At 46.4% G+C, this 17,389-nt stretch overlaps 1 protein-coding gene across 1 annotated transcript; it reads right to left on the bottom strand.

The window, feature by feature from the left end:
- Positions 1-11,755: 11,755 nt before the first annotated feature.
- Positions 11,756-17,114, bottom strand: SSTR5 (somatostatin receptor 5). Its single transcript, XM_081966017.1, has one exon. The coding sequence runs from the start codon at positions 17,002-17,004 to the stop codon at positions 15,910-15,912; it is 1,095 nt and encodes a 364-aa protein (XP_081822143.1). The 5' UTR covers positions 17,005-17,114; the 3' UTR covers positions 11,756-15,909.
- Positions 17,115-17,389: the final 275 nt, after the last annotated feature.

Raw genomic sequence — 17,389 nt, 5'->3', positions numbered from 1 at the left:
TGTCCTGCCCTCTGGCGCTTTGGAGAATAATTTGACCCTCCTCTTCTTTGTGGCAGCCCCTCAAATACTGGAACGCTGCTAAGATGCTGAGCTTCTCGGCAGTTTGGTGGTTTGAATCACCATGTAACAGAGTGAGCTCCCGTTACTTGTCCCAGCTTCTGCCAACCTAGCAGTTTGAAAGCACATAAAAACGCAAGTAGAAAAATAGGAACCACTTTTGGTGGGAAGGGAACAGCGTTTAGTCATGCAGGCCACATGACCACGGAGACGTCTTCAGACAGTGCTGGCTCTTCGGCTTTGAAACGGAGATGAGCACCGCCCCCTAGAGTCATGGACTACTAGCACATATCTGCAAGGGGAACCTTGACCTTACTTACTAATACTTCAGAACTAATTAGAGAGAACTAATTCATGCAAGTACCACCTTATGCTCTACAGGATCTGGTCATGCAGTGGCCAAGGGCATGATTATATCAATGGACACACATGCACACACCCAAACCACACTTCAGGGCTCGCCAGATTCCTTGCTCCCTCTAGCATTATTATAGAGTTGAGAATGAGTTTCTCTAAAACTTTTTTTGCAGGGGAGAAAATCCCAGCAGGGAGAGTTTCGGTGCCACTGGCTATTGCAACAGGCTCCAGATGTAGAAGGAAAGGAAATGGTTCAAAGGGAGGCAAGGGTATCTTTGCCATAAGGCATAACCTCTGGCTCTATCCATGCTTTTTACAAAGCCACCTTCCCTGGAGCTGTTCCAGGTGCTGAAAGCATAGGCAATACCTCCTCATTAGATCACAGAATTACAACCCCACCCTATGTGGCATTGGTGCTCCTTCCCTTCTCAACATTTGAATCTCCAGCTCATTTATGGCACTGCAATAATGAAAGAATTCTGAAAGGTAGGGGTTGTCCATCAGAATGATCCTGTTTGAAGGGGCTACGTTGGCCCCTAAGTCTCTAGCTTAACTTTGAACTTTTTTCTCAATCTAGAAAAAGTGCAGAGGTGAGAACCAGGATGATGAGGAGACTGGAGGCTAAAACATATGATGGACGGTTGCAGGAACCAGGCATGGCTAGTCAAGTGAAGAGATGAAGAGATGGGAGACATGATAGCAGTCTTCCAGTATTTGAGGGGCTGCCACAGAGAGGAGGGGGTCAAGTTGTTCTCCAAGGCACTTGAAGGCCAGAGAAGGAATAATGGATGGAAACTGAACAAGGAGAGATTCAACCTAGAAGGAGAAAATTTCTGACAGTGAGAACAATCAACCCATGGAACAGAAGTTGCCTTTGGAAGTTGCGGGAGCTTCATCCCTGGAGACTTTCAAGAAGAGACTGGACTGCCATCTGTCAGAAATGGTGTAGGGTCTCCTGCTTGAGGTGGGGAGGGGTGGGTTGGATTAGATGACGTATAAGGTCCCTTCCAACTCTGTTAATCTGTTAAATCTCATTCCCGCTCAGGGCAAGCATCCCAACGAAAGCATCTCAGATAGAAAGCTGTCCAGCCTCTTCCTGAGCATTTCAGATGACATGTTGACCTTTGGTGAGGAAGGAGTTTTAATTCTGCCCCCAAAGATCCAAGATAAATCCAAGATACTGTATCGTGTATTCCGGAATTAGAGGAAAGAATCTTGACCTCCATTTCAGGTTTTCCAAGAGTGCCACACTCTTTCTACACAAGAAAATGTGTTCCCAGATCCTTTTCTCTCTCTTCATAGACTTCATTTCTAGTCCTCTGTTCACTGCCCTTTTCTGATTGTGATAATGGTAAGTGTGATGAAAAAAGCTTTTCACAGCACCATAGTAACTTCACATGGCTGCTAAATAAACTGTCATAAGCCAAGGGCTACCTGTAGATACAGATCTTCTCCCTCACTTGATTCTTTGCTCTTTCATTGAGAGCCTGTTGACTTAAGGCCATCGGCTTTTCTTGCTGTTCTTAGGCACATCCACATAATACATATTCCCTTGCCTTCCTCCTGCTATGGTGATGTTCTGACTGAGGCTTCTCAAGAGCCTGAAGCAAACTCCTTCTCCGGACAAACCCCCCTTTTATTCATTGACTGTGAATTCTGCTTAATCAGATCCAGCAAAGTCTTTCGAGGGAGGATTTACAGTCACAGACCTTCTCTGGCTTGGAGAGCGGCCAGGTTGATATCTGCAAAACTTGGCAAGAAGCCTCGGAGAGTCATGAACCAATGAAGCGAACTAATGGTCTCCTGCAAACTCCACTCCCCTTTCGTTCCTCTTTTGTTTCCTCTGGGAGGAGCCATTCATCGTCCCCCTGTGGCCTTACTCCCAAGTCGACCCCTGTTCTTTAGCTGTTCCCTTTGTCTGGCAACTCTGCGCATGCTCACACTGGGAACAGGCTCCAACTGTTCTTCTGCCTCACTGATGTCTGACTCTGAAGGCAGCTGCTAACTGTCAGATGGCCCTGGGCCCATCTCTGCTTCTGACACAGAGCCCTCATCAGAGCCTTCCCCAGACTCCAGGACTGGCCCATGTTGCTCCCCAACTTCTTCACTGTCTGAATCTGCTGCCAGCTCCACTGGCGGGCCACAACAGGTGAATTTGGTTAGGCACTACATTTGACCTATCCTTGTAAAGCATTTTGTGAAGGGCCTTGTTTTCATTCCAAACTTTCTTGACAGATAATTGCTCCATGGGATTCCTGCTTCCAACTTATAATTCCCACTTATGGAACTCTTCAACCTCCCCAAAATCGAAGATCTTGCTGTCTGCTTCCCTCATGGATTGCCAACAAATCAGAAGCAAACCTTCCATTGGAAAGAGTCATCATCTTCATCAATCATCATCATCATCATCACCTTCATTTTACTGTTCTTCCCCTCAAAGGGAATTAAGGTAAGGATGTGCAAAGGTTTTTTTTTGGGGGGGGATAATTACTCTTCTTTTGAGCTAAAAGCAATTGGTGAAATATTTTGTCCACTCAAAATTGTGTTTCCCAGTTGCATTTATGAGAAGACATGACAAGGGGAAGTGGGTGGAATTATCAGACCAGAAATTTATGGTAGACAGTTCCTCTCCCCCGCCCCCAGTGCACTCATGTTTCTTCAATGTACCACCTAGCTTTGCTCTTCCTCTCTGCAACAGTAAAATGTTTTCTGCTCTTTTAAAGCCACATTTGATTCATTGGCAACATCTTGCCATTCCATCCTCAATTCTCACGCCTTCCATTCAGCAGTGCAGTTTGCAAACATTGGCTCAGCCTGCGATGCCTATTTAGTGGGCCATTAATTATTTTTTGTCACTTCTTGCATGTTTATTGGTCAAGGTAAATTGCATCTTTAATTAAATGGTTGACGGGGGAATGCCTGCTCATCCAGTGGTAAGGGGGCAACCGATTGAAAATGTGGAGTCTAATTAGCTTCTCACTGGTATCAGAGTGGATGAGTGTGACCTTGAGTTTGGTATACACAAAAAAAAAAATGGTTGAGGAACCTGCTCCGTGAATAAAGTAGTTGCAGAAAGCAGTATGCAGCAGCTGCCAAAAAAGCCAACACAGTTCTAGGCTGCATAAACAGAGGGATGGAATCAAGATCACGTGAAGTGCTAATACCACTTTATAAGGCCTCGTTAAGGCCACACTTGGAATCCTGCATCCAGTTCTGGTTGCCACAATGTAAAAAAGATGTTGAGATTCTAGAAAGAGTGAAGAGAAGAGCAATAAAGATGATTAGGGGACTGGAGCTAAAACTTGTGAAGAACAATTGCAGGAACTGGGCATGGCTAGTCTAGGGAAGAGAAGGACTAGGGGAGACAGGATAGCAGTCTTCCAATATTTGAGGGGCTGCCACAGAGAGGAGGGGGTTAAGCTATTCTGCAAAGCACCTGAAAGCAGGACAAGAAGCAAAGGGTGGAAACTAATCAAGGAGAGAAGCAACCTAGAACTAAGGAGAAATTTCCTGACCGTTAGAACAATTAATCAGTGGAACAGCTTGCCTCCAGATGGTGTAAATGCTACAACACTGGAAATTATTAAGAATATGTTGGATAACCATTTGTCTGTAGTGGTGTAGGGTTTCCTACTTAAGCAGGGGGTTAGACTGGAAGACCTCCAAGGTCCCTTCCAACTCTTCTCTTCTCTTCTCTTCTCTTCTCTTCTCTTCTCTTCTCCTCTATTCTATTCTATTCTATTCTATTCTATTCTATTCTAAACTGAAGGGCTGCTGTATGTGCTTTTGATCTAAGACTGGCTGGAGAATTTTGAAAGGCCATTGGTGGTCAGCTGTGCTCATCCCTTTTCCTTAAAACAGGGCCAGCCCTTTGGGGTGAGCCCTGTGAGGATACAGAATTCATAAGAGCAACTGAAATGCTCCTTCGTTGGTCTAGGTCAAAGTTTCTTAACCTTGGCAACTTTAAGATGCGTGGAATTCAAATCCCAGAAGAACCCCGCCAGCCATGTTGGCTAGGGAATTCTGGGAGTTGTGGTCTACATGTCTGAAAGTAACCAAGAAACGCTGATCCAAGCTATACTAACAGAGTTTTAAACGACCGACAGTGTTTTTTCTCTCTTGTCCTTATGCCCAAAAGAGATAAGGCCAGGAATTTTTTCCCCCCTAATGTTCTCTTCTGTTCTCATGAAGGAGTATATGAATCAACATAAATCAATATTGGTTTCTGCTTAGATATTATTGTATACTGTCAGAAATTAATTGTTTTCTAGCATAGCAAATTGTAACCTTAATACTGGACTGCAAATGTTATCTCACTTCTATTCTTGGCTTCAAAGCTAGAGACATTCTTGAAAGCTAGTAGAAGAAATTATTACATGGGAATATCAAGCTGCATAGACAAAGGAACCAAACTAGGGAGTTTTCCTGGCTCATAAATCCTTAAAGCGTTTTGCCGAAAAACAACTTGGCAAAGGGGGGAGGCTGCCACCCCCTCCACAAGGCTATAGGGATACTCCACAGATGAGGTAGACAGAGACAGGAGCTTGAACAAAAGAACCCTTTAAAGATCATGTTGGTAACGAATCTTTGTCTCTGATTGCATAAACTTTGTTTCTATCAGCCTAAGTGGTATATAATGGATCTTGTGTTTGTCTCCGACCAGTGGACGAGTGATCTGGGAAGAGGGAATTTAGTCATCACGCCCTTGTCATGGTCAGATCACTCACTTCTCCAGCTGGACTTCCCTGGCGCTACTCCCCGCCGCGGGGAGGCGGAACCAGATTGTCCCAGATGGTTCCGCCCCAGGCGTCTGATGGAACCAGATAGGTTCCAGGTGGAGCTTGGGCCACCCCCTGCAGACCTGTCCCGCTCCCGGGCAGAGGACCTGGTAGCCGCGTGGAACAATGCGGCCGCCGGTGCCTTGGACCGGGTTGCGCCTTTGCGGCCTCTCCGATGGCAACGATCGACCCGGGCCCCCTGGTTCAACGGGGAGCTAAGGGCGATGAAACGCCACAGGAGACGCCTAGAGAGCAAGTGGAGATCCTCCCGCTCCGAATCCGACCGAACACAGGTAAGAGCCTACTTAAGGACCTACCTTGTGGCAATAAGAGTGGCCAAACATCGGTATTGTGCCACCCTTATAGCGTCCGCAGAGAACCGCCCTGCCGCCCTGTTTCGGGTGACCCGCTCCCTTCTGTCACAGGGGCAGCGGGATCCCCCACTGCAGGGCAGGGCAGAGGAATTTGGGGAATACCTGCAGCATAAAATTGATCAGATCCGGAGGGGATGGACCCACTCCAGTGCTCCAGGGGGGGCGTCCGAGGCTAGTCTTGAGAGACCACGCTGGGAGGAGTTTGACCCTGTTGTCACCGAAGATTTGGACAGGTTGCGCGGGCGACTGCGAGCCACCACATGTTTATTGGACCCGTGTCCCTCCTGGTTGGTACTGGCTTCCTGGAAGGGTTCACGTGGCTGGCTACTGGGACTGGTGAACGCTTCGCTGAGTGAGGGCCTTTTACCAACCGCCTTGAAAGAGGCCGTGGTGAGACCCCTGCTCAAGAAGCCTTCTCTGGACCCAATGGAGCTAGCAAATTATCGTCCTGTCTCCAACCTTCCTTTTTTAGCGAAGGTTGTTGAGAGTGTGGTGGCTCAGCAGTTCCCGCGTCACCTGGAGGAAGATGATTATCTAGACCCGCGCCAGTCCGGCTTCCGACCCGGTTACAGCACGGAGACGGCCTTGGTCGCGTTGGTGGATGATCTCTGGAGGGCAAAGGATGGGGGTTGCTCCTCCATCCTTGTCCTATTAGAACTCTCGGCGGCCTTCGATACCATCGACCATGGTATCCTATTGCGCCGTCTGGAGGGGTTGGGGGTCGGAGGCACCGTGTTACGGTGGTTCCGCTCCTACCTCTCTGGCTGGACGCAATGTGTGTTGGCAGGGGAGCAGAGGTTGACCCCGAGGCCCCTTACTTGTGGGGTCCCACAGGGGTCGATCCTCTCGCCTCTCCTGTTCAACACATATATGAAGCCGCTGGGCGAGATCATCCGTGGTTTCGGGGTGGGATACCATCTGTACGCTGATGACACTCAGCTGTATATTTCCACCCCAAACCACCCCAACGAGGCCGTCAAAGTGATGTCCCAGTGTCTGGAAGCCGTACGGGTCTGGATGGGTGACAACAGGCTCAAGCTCAACCCCTCCAAGACAGAGTGGCTGTGGCTCCCGGCTTCCCGGTTCAACCAGCACATTCCATCGCTGGCCATCGGGGATGAGCAATTAGCCCTGGTGGAACGGGCGTGCAATTTGGGCGTCCTCCTAGATGCCCGGCTGGCTATGGAAGATCATGTGGCAGCCGTGGCGAGGGGGGCATTCCACCAGGTTCGCCTGGTGCGCCAATTGCGACCCCTTTTGGACCGGGAGGCCTTGCGCACAGTCACTCACGCGCTGGTGACGTCTCGCCTGGACTACTGTAATGCTCTCTACATGGGGCTCCCCTTGAGGTGCACCCGGAGACTGCAGTTGGTCCATGCAGCTGCGCGGGTAATTATGGGGAGATCGAGGTTCTCCCATATAACACCTCTCCTGCGCGAGCTGCACTGGCTTCCTGTGGTCTACCGGGTGCGCTTCAAGGTGTTAGTCACCATCTTCAAAGCGCTCCATGGCACAGGGCCTAGTTATCTGCGGGATTGTGTCCTGCCCCATACATCCCTGCGACCCATTCGCTCACACAGAGAGGGACTCCTCTGGGTGCCGTCCTCCAGAGAGTGTCAGAGGGCGGTGCCCAGGAGTAGGGCCTTCTCTGTGGTGGGCCCTACCCTTTGGAATGACCTCCCCCCAGACATTAGGACAACAACTGACCTCCGCTCCTTCCGTATGAAACTGAAGACCCACCTGTTTCGACTAGCTGGCCTGGCATAAATCTACAGCTTCTCCACCTCTTGGGCATTTTTTAACTGTTAATTTTAGTTTTTAAATTTTTACTGTTATTGGGGCTTTAACTTTTTCTAAGCATTGTAATTTATTTATTTATTTTTACCTCCTCTATATGATACTGTTTTGATTGTTTCTTTTGTACGTCGCCCCGAGTCCCTGTGGGGAGAGGGGGCGACTAACAAGTTCAAATAAATAAATAAATAAATAAATAAATAAATAAATAAATAAATAATCCTCTGAGCCCCTCTTGCAGGGGGAGGCTATTCCTTCCATGCATTTGTTTGTATGTTTTGGATAAAGTTTTGTCACCCAGCTTTTGCTATGGCCATAAATAAAAGCTGATACTTTTTGCAAGCCTCCTCTTGAGTCTCACTCTCTTTGGCATCTCAGTGCCTCGGGGAAACCTCTGGAACTTTACACTCAGATTTAAACCATGTTTTGCTAATGGTCATATTCCTTCCCCAAGGCCATCTCTAGGGTTCTCTACAAGAGAACTCAAGTACCATTTTGAAAAGGGTGAATTAGAGCAGTTTGTCTTAACATGGGAACGGCCAAATCCCCTAATCTCTACAAGTGACCTTCATTGGTTCTTCAGCTCCCCCACCATTTGGTGGAGATAATCTAACAACTATTTGTTCCTGAAGATTTATGTGTCTAGGATTTCTGTCTCCCACTCCCTCCCCCCTGGGCTTGTCTGTGTTTTCTTTGGGGAAATGCAGTGCAGCCCTTATTCAATTAATAAATGCCAGGGTAATATTTGCACAAGCGGCCTGTTTAAATACAGGTGAAGGTGACGATTCATTCTGAAACGGAGTGAAAAGCTGAGAAGCAGAAGTCTCCGCTGGAGCTTTGGGGCAGATGATTTTCCTTACCCACCCATTTAATCAGGGTTTAGTTTTGTGGGCGGGCGCCTCCCTCCTGCACAAGGTTATCTCATGTCGCACTCCCAAATTGCATACTGAAATCTGATTTTTAGCGGTGTGATTTCCCCACCCAATTATTAAGATGTTAAGTAAGAGGGAAAATATAGAACAAGCCCTGATGAATGGTGTCACATTATCACAAGGACTCCCTGCGATCTATGGAGACCAACACAGTTTCAGCACAGCCTCATCTAATCCCCAAGGCCACCTATATTAACTGGATCCAAGGATTAGATACATGTGATGGAAGCAAAGTTTGTAAGGAAGGAGCAGGAAAGCTGCAGAATATGACCCACCTCCCATTCTAATTCGGGAAATCGGTTTTTAAAACTCTGAACCATGTAAAGTCTGCAACTGGCTGTGTGAATGGACAACATCTTGCTAAGGCAACACTGTCATTGCTTTAATGTAAATGTAGATTTACATCCCTTTGAATGTACAAACATACAAAAGGTAATGAAAGAAAAGATTACTTCAAGGTTACTTTATATAAAACTTCTGTCTTTCACCTCTATTAAGTTTCCCCAAAGAAACTTTGCTAGCTTCTTCAAAACTCTTTTAAGTGCACAACATATTTTTTTTTGAAGGAAATTGGTTTTCAATTAGCACACTTGCCCAATTTCTTTTCCCTGTCCCTATTTATTCATTTAATCGAAAAGTTTGCTTTTGAGTCAAACAAAAGTTGACGCAAACCCTTCTGCATCAAACTTTTCAGGCCTTTTGGTTTGAGGTGGCCAAAGGATGCACCTGGATGTCTTCTTGGATTAAACCAGTGCTTCTCAATTATTTTCTGTCATGCCCCCCCTAGGAAGAAGAAAACATTTCGCGCCCCCCGCGCGACTGTAAATAGTATCATTTGTCTATAAAATTGTTATAAGTACACCTCTGCATAACACTGTATCCTTATTAACGTATAAGAGAATAAAAAAAGAAAGAAATGTGGATCAATTTACAACAAAGAATAGCTTTATTAACTGTAGCAGAAAAGATTTAAAGGAGCACAGGATTTAAAGGAACACAATATTAAAAAAAACTTTAACCTGCAAAACAAAAATATATAAAATAATTTGAGCTGAGCCCCCCTTTACGGAGACTCGCGCCCCCCCTGGGGGGCCCGCCCCACTATTTGAGAAGCACTGGATTAAACCAACATCATTTTTTAAAAAAATAAATGTGCTAGTTTGGAAAAGTGTTACTTCATAATCAGTGGTGGGATTCAGCCAGTTGGCACCACTTTGGGAGAACCGGTGGTCAACTTTCTGAGCAGTTTGGGGAACTGGTTGTTGGAATAAATCATTAGGGCAGAGAATCGGTTGTTAAATTATTTGAATCCCACTGCTGCTTCAGTTCCTATATTTAAAGATCTGGATCTGTACCACCCCTCCAATCCTTACTTTTAGATTGGTGTGGAGTAGTCAAAGATAACTTGAATTCTTGATTTGCTTGAGGATATAACAAGGGCCAAGAGCATCCTCAGGTTCCTGGTGTAATGATAGATCGAATATGGACTTCTTTTAAAAAACACAAAGCTTTAAGCAAAAGACAACTAAGCAATATTAAACAGTGACAGGCAGAGAAAATTATCTGCCATTTTAATTAATTCTACCTTTGAGATTTTTTTAACAGATAATTTCAAGGCGGTGTTCTTGCTCTAGGGACAACAAGAAAGTGTGCATGAGTGTCATTACTGCACAATCACTTCTTGAGTTTGGTAGGCAGTCTTCCTGGCTTCCCCTGCCAACATTCAATACCATCAATAGTGAACTCTCTTTATGGGGGGCACTTTCAATTGCTCCTGATATCACTAAGCACTTGCCCTATTGTGCCCTTGAAAAATAAATAATTTCTGTTACCCTTAATGGATTTCAGAGAAACTCTCTACCTTGTTTCTCTACCCTAACATTGAGTGGAACATTTTGAAAGGCCAACCCATCTTCAGAATAAACCCTAGGTGAAATCGTTGGGCCACTAGCAGTTTTAATCAAAACGTTTTCTCACCTCCTTGTAATGTGTGAGCCCGCGAGACATGGCTGACTTTTGGATGGCGTTGCTGTGGCCCACTAGTAGCCAGGGGAGCTGGCAGCAGATTCGAACAGTGATGAGGTTGGGGAGGAAGATGGGCCAGTCCTGGAGGCTGGGGAAGGCTCTGATGAGGGCTCTGTGTCGGAGGCAGAGAGGGGGCCAGGGCCGTCTGACAGTTATCAGCTGCCTTCGGAGTCAGACAGCAGTGAGGCAGAGGAACAGCTGGAGCCTGTTCCCAGTGTATGCATGCACAAAGTTGCCAGACGAAGGGAACAGCTAAAGAACAGAGGCCGACTTGGGAGTGAGGCCATAGATGGATGGTGAATAACCCTTCCCATAGGGAATAAAAGAGGAGCAAAAAGGGAGGGGAGTTTGCAGGAGACAATTAGTTCATTCCTGCATTCTTGCCAAGTATTGCCATCGGCCTGGCCACTCTCCAAGGCTGATAAAGATCGGTGATTGTGAACTATCTTGAAAGACTGTGGGAGAGGAAAGACTTTGATGGAGACAAATTCACTGTAAATTAAATAAAAGGGGTTTATCGGGACAAGGACTCGGCTTTGTGCTGCTGAGGCTTCCTAGGTCAGAACAGACATTAAGGTTGAAAGAGGTCCTATTTTGACAGGGAAAGAGTTCCACAAAGAAGACACGCTGCATGTTCAACCTTCCCGTGGCTTTCTCCCTCACAACCCCTGTCCACAGATGAAAGAACATTACTGGTGACATGAAGGCAAGCTGAAAGGTAGAGAAAGAGGTTTATGGACTATCAGCTTCTAAAATGTGGACCACAAGGTTATTTGGGCTTTTTTATTTGGGGGGTCGGGGCGAGCATTTTCTCACGTTAAAATTAACATTGCCAATTATTGCAGGGATCGTGTCTTCAGATTTGTACTATTTTTCAGGGTGGCCTTAAAGATAGGTGGATGTGATGAGGAAAACAGGTTAATGAAGTCCCACCACAATTCCCTTGGAAGAGTTCAGATAGTCCTTCTCCACATATTTAATCCTCTTCCTCCTTTGTCACACTGGTAGAAACTTTTGGGGGAGTACTTTATTACAGCTTTTGGAGCCCTCACTTCGAGTTTTGAAACAAGCATCTCAATTGGCTTAATTATTCATTGAGACTAAGAGCCAATTTGGTGTAGTGGTTAAGGCACCAGGATAGAAACCAGGAAATTGAGAGTTCTAGTCCTGGAGAAGGTAATGATGCTAGGAATGGTTAGTGCGTGGATTGCAACCTTAAACACTCAAAGAGCCACAAAGGTCCTAACCGGAAGCCCCCCGTTCAATTCTGGGGCCAACTGGAAGTCTGGTTCCCCCACCATAGAGTCTCCTCCTAGCGTGGTGTCCTGTTTCCTCTGCCAACTGGAAGTTCATTTCCCCCCGCCCCACCATAGAGTCTCCTCCTACCATGATGTCCTTTTTCCTCTGCCGAGCAGGACCGGTTCCCCCACCATAGAGTCTCCTCCTAGCATGGCATCCTTTTTCCTCTGCCAGCCAGAAGTCCGGCTCCCGTACCATAGAGTCTCCTCCTAATGCAATGTCCTTTTTCCTCTACCTGTCCTAACCGAAAGCCTTATCAATTGTGGAGCCGACCAGTGACAGGGAGCCACAGTAGAGGGATGAAAGAGCCACATGCGGCTCCAGAGCTGCAGGTTGCCAATCTTGGGTTAGTGGAACAAGGAGAAGGAGCCAGCAAAGAGCACACGGGCTTGATAACATCAAAACTGATGCAAAGTTGGACATCTAACAACTGAAAGAATCTGTGCTTGATAGGATAGCATGGAGAGCACTTGCTTACAAAGTCGCCAAGAGTCGGACACTACTAAATGGTTGGAATAACAGTCCTAGAAAGCTAGCTTGGTGACCTTGAGCCAGCCATCCTCACTCAGCCCTTGGAAGGAGGCAATGGCAAACCATCTCTGACAAACCTTGCCAGGAAAACTGCAGGGATTTATCTAGGATGTGTCTGAGAACTGGACACAATTGTATGGAAGCGGGAGGGATGTCCTACCTGGCACTAAAGGACACGAACCCTTGAGGTTACCTCTTCTCTAAGATCTAAGGATGCTTCGTGATATCTCTCCATCATGCTCAGAATGTCTCATCTCACCACTGGCAGAGACCGAGCAAGAAGGCATGGGGAACACTTTGCGTCTTCACTTGGGCCACTGTTGCCAGGGAGATGCAGCTGAAAATGGGATAAGTGATTGATAGTAGCGTGCAGCCGTTCCATCTCCTTTGAACCTACCTGGCTTAAGTATTTTAATGGGCATTAGATTGTTCCCTCTGGACCATTTCTTATAGCAAAATTGGGCCTTGGCATTTCAAAATCAGAACATGACCATTTAGAAAATAAGAAAAACAACAGCTAGGAGAGGACGTACCGTAATTAAAAAAAAAACTATTCAAAGAAATGTGTTTTATTAACGTGCATTCAAATGGCAAAAGGTCTCTCTTTTAGCCACCAGTCCAATCCTATTTGACTTCAGCTTGCTCTAGATTCAAACTTTATCTAGAACAGGGGGCGGCAATCTTAAACACTCAAAGAGCAACAAAGGTCCTAAACGGAAGCCCCCCCCCATTCAATTCTGGAGCCAACCGGAAGTCCAGTTCCCCCATCATAGAGTCTCCTCATAGTGCGGCATCCTTTTTCCTCTCCTGACTGGAAGTCCGCTTTCTCCACCATAGAGTCTCCTCCTAGCTTGGCATCCTTTTTCCTCTACCTGTCCTAACTGAAAAAGTTATCAATTGTGGCGCCTACCAGCGACATGGAGCTGCAGCAGAAGGATGAAAGAGCCACAGGCGGCTCTAGAGTCGTGAGTTGCTGACTCCTGACCTAGATCAATGTTCCTCAACCGTGGCAGCTCGAACCGCCAAACTGCTGACCTTTCTGATCGACAAGCTCAGCATCTTAGCCACTGAGTCACTGCGCTCCTATAAAAGAATATTAGATCCTTCCAAAGATATAGCGGTAGTCAACTTGCCACAATTGAAACCAACATTTCTGTTGTTATGTAAGATGGTTGTTTAGTGACTTAGTCACTGCAAGTGTTAAGAAAACAACACAGTTGTTAAGTGAATCTGGCTTCCCCATTGAATTTGCTTGAAAGAGGGTCACAGAAGGAGATCACATGACTTTGGGACATCGCAACCATCATAAATAGGATTCAGTTGCTGAGTGTCTGAACTTTGATCCCATGATCCTGGGGGTGCAGTGATGGTTGTAAGTGTGAAAAATAGTCATAAGTCCATAAGTTTTCAGGGCTGTAATTTTGAGCAGTCACTAAATGAACTATTGTAAGTTGAAGACTGCCTGTAGATAGGCAGGTGGCCCTATCTTCTGTCTCAATTATATTAAATCACAACGATGCATGATTTGGAAAAGTTGAAATGAAGTCTTGTACCTCCCAATATTTTAAGAACATTTTGAATGAACAAAATTTAAATGTGGGCCCCCTAACTCAGGTATGTAGGGCTAAAAATAGGTTGCTGTTCGATTTTAAGAAAAAGGTATAATAAGATCAAGCCCTCCACAGGAAGTAGAAAGCAGGACTCCCAAGGACAGCTAATAAAACACGGACGTCTCTATTTTCACCCTCAACCATGTTCACCTCTGGGTTCCTTGGAGGGAATGGGACAACTTGTCACAGCCAACTCACCATGGCCAACTTGCCACAGGATAACTTGCTGGGGGACAATTTAACAATTCTATTTAATTGTTTAAAATAAAAATTATTTTAATTTTTGCCATTTGCATTTCATTCTGTTGCTCCTTTTGCTTTCCGTCTTTCATGATTCCATTCCATCATTTCTTTGTTATTAGTGTAATTCTTGTCCTGCAGCAAGTTGACCATGACGAGTTGGCTGTGATGAATTTGCTGTGATGAGTTTGCCGTGGTGAGTTGGCCATAGTGAGTTGGCTGTGGTAATTTGGCTGTGGTGAGTTGGCTATGGTGAGTTGGCCCTAATGAGTTGGCAATGGTGAATTGGCCATAGTGAGTTGGCTGTGGTGAGTTGGCCATGGTGAGTTGAGTTTGCTGTGGTGAGTTAGCCATGGTGAGTTGGCAATGGTGAGTTGGTCGTAGTGAGTTGGCCATAGTGAGTTGGCTGTGGTGAGTTGGCCATGGTGAGTTGAGTTTGCTGTGGTGAGTTAGCCATGGTGAGTTGGCCATGGTGAGTTTGTCGTAGTGAGTTGGCCATAGTGAGTTGCTGTGGTGAGTTGGCCATGGTGAGTTGGCCATGGTGAGTTGGTCGCAGTGAGTTGGTCATAGTGAGCTGGCTGTGGTGAGTTGGCCATGGTGAGTTGGCCATGGTGAGTTGGCCATGGTGAGTTGGTCATAGTGAGTTGGCTGTGGTGAGTTGGCCATGTTGAGTTGGCTGTGGTGAGTTGGTCATGGTCAGTTGGCCTTGGTCAGTTGACTGTGGTCAGTTGGCCATGGTGAGTGGGCCATGGTGAGTTGGCTGTGGTGAGTTTGTCATGGTGAGTTGACTGTGGTGAGTTGGCTGTGGTGAGTTGGCCGTGGTGAGTTGGTTGTGGCAAATTGTCATAGATCCTCCTTGGAATGTCTCAGCCATTGCTGGAGGCCTTGTATGCCAGAGATGTGTGGGGCAGCAGACCTTGCTTGGATGTGACTGAGCTGTGGGAATTCTTCAGTTCACACAGCTGAGGGAGAAAACCAGAGGAAGGGAAAATTTGGGCAAACTTTGAAGGACTCCAATTTATTTCAAGTGGATCCTGTTGGTTTTAACCAACTCTCAAATAGCAATTATACCTGCTGAAGCTCAACCTATCCTTTTGCTGACGTTGTGTTGCATAGGTTTGTGTACTAATGTAGCATGTTTGTTGGATTGGGGGAGATAGATCTTCCGCACAGTCTCCACTCTTCATCTGCAATTTAATACATTGGAAAAGAGAAGGCCTTCTGCTATGGAAGTCATAATAATTGTTCCTTCCTTTATATAATATAAAGGTAAAGGTTCCCTACGCACATATGTGCTAGTCGTTCCCAACTCTAGGGGTGTGTGTGCTCATCTCCGTTTCAAAGCTGAAGAGCCTGCGCTGTCCGAAGACGTCTCCGTGGTCATGTGGCCAGCATGACTCAAAACCGAAGGCACTAAGAACGCTGTTACCTTCCCACCAAAGGTGGCTCCTATTTTTCTACTTGCATTTTTTACGTGCTTTCGAACTGCTAGGTTGGCAGAAGCTGGGACAAGTAAGGGGAGCTCACTCCGTTACATGGTACTAGGGACTCGAACTGCTGACCATTCAGATTGACATGCTCAGCGTTTTAGCCGTTGAGCCACTGCGCCCCTTATGCAATATAGCCTAACTTTTTTTGTATCATATATGCCTATGTCCCTGTGGAAAACCTTCATGCAGGAGAGAGCAAGAATGAATGGAGTACAATAGGTGCTTTTCAGTTACCAGTTGTGAAACTTTTCATGGCACCCAGAATTCTAGGGTGAACACAGCAACAAAGGGCTGGGAAAGAAAATGCCTGTACATTAAGCTAGAAGGTGAGGCCACCACCTTCTCCTGGCCCCGTCCCCTTGCGGTAGATGCCACCATGTATTTCAATCCAGCTGCATCTCCCTTGAAGCCACAGAGACTTGCTACACCTTGCTAGTCAGCATGTGCCCATTGAAGTTGTCATTCCTCTCGGGCAGCATCGTGTCCTTCAGATGGGTGCTCTTCTCTTGACGGAGTTCAGTGGGGTCCCCGTCTTCAATGCTGTTGCCTTTGTGGAGGCACAGGACCTTCTGAAAGCTCTGCTTGAAATTTTCCGAAAGAAATCCATAAAGGATGGGATTGGCGCAGCTGTTGGCGTAAGAGAGGACCACCACGAAGGAGAAAATGCCCACCAAGGTGGGCTCCTCTGGCAAGATGAATATCAAATTGACAATGTTGACAATGTAGAAAGGAAGCCAGCAGAAAACAAAGACCACAACTATGATGACCACCATTCGGGTCACTTTCCTCTCTGACCGCCGGCGTCTTGTAGAGCCAACTCTGATCCCAGAGGATTTCACTTTGATGACAATCAACAAGTAGCAGAGGCATATCACCAGCAAAGGACCGAAGAAACCCAGCACTGATGTGTAAATGATGAACACAGCTGACCATATCTCAATGGGATCAGGCCAGCTCATGTTACAGGTATGGAAATCTTCCTGGACATCAGCAAATATAATCATGGGAAGGACTACCAAAAAGGATAAAGTCCAGACTGCCACACTGATCAATTTGGCTATCCTTGGCTGGCGCCACTTGGTAGATTTAATAGGATGGACCACCGCAAGATAGCGGTCCAGGCTCATGACAGTCAGGCAGAAGATGCTGGTGAATTGGTTAATGCCATCAAAGGCCGTCACTAGCCTGCAGGTGAAAGTTCCAAAGGGCCAGTAGGAGATGGCATTTTGGGTGGCAAGGAACGGCAAGCCCAACATGAAGAGGACATCGGCGATGGCCAAGTTCAGGATGTAGATGTTGGTCACGGTCTTCATTTTGGCGTAACGCAAAACCACATAGATGACCAAAGTGTTCCCACTCAGTCCGATAACACAAACCAGAAGGTAAATTATGGGTATGAAGACAGGACGGATACCGGAGGAGGCGGAAAAATCCGTAACTGTTGCATTGTCTGTTGCGTTTGTCAAAAAGGAGACATTAGTCTCTGGAAACGTGGTAGATAGGTACAAAGCATCCATGGTGTTGTTCAATTTTACAAAAGGTGTAGGCTGTTACAGGTTGTTTTAATTAGAGAAAAGAATTTATCCAGTTCTGTTTCTATTGTTCAACATTTTCATGCTGGAAGGAAAAAGAAGAAGCATTGATTCAAAGGTTATTTCCTCATCCCAGAATTCTACAGTTGGGAAGGACCATTGAAGGCATGGGTCCCCAAACTTGGCAACTTGAAGACTTGTGGACTTCAACTCCCAGAATTCTCCAGCCAGAGAATTCTCCAGCCAGAGTTGAAGTCCACAAGTCTTCAAGTTGCCAAGTTTGGGGGCCTCTGATTTAAGGATCCCTTAGAAGCCCTCTCACCATGACTGCTAAAACTGGTAACACAGTTGCCCCCAACTTGAGTTGGGA

The sequence above is a fragment of the Natrix helvetica genome (genome assembly GCF_964273705.1).
Source record: "Natrix helvetica genome assembly, chromosome: 13".
NCBI lineage: Eukaryota > Metazoa > Chordata > Lepidosauria > Squamata > Natricidae > Natrix > Natrix helvetica.
Note: the sequence above shows the minus strand (reverse complement) of the source record. Positions and strands in the feature narration are given on the sequence as shown.

Excerpts from the sequence above, each read along its gene's own strand:
- SSTR5 (XM_081966017.1), bottom strand. The coding sequence starts at position 17,004 with ATGGATGCTTTGTACCTATCTACCACGTTTCCAGAGACTAATGTCTCC.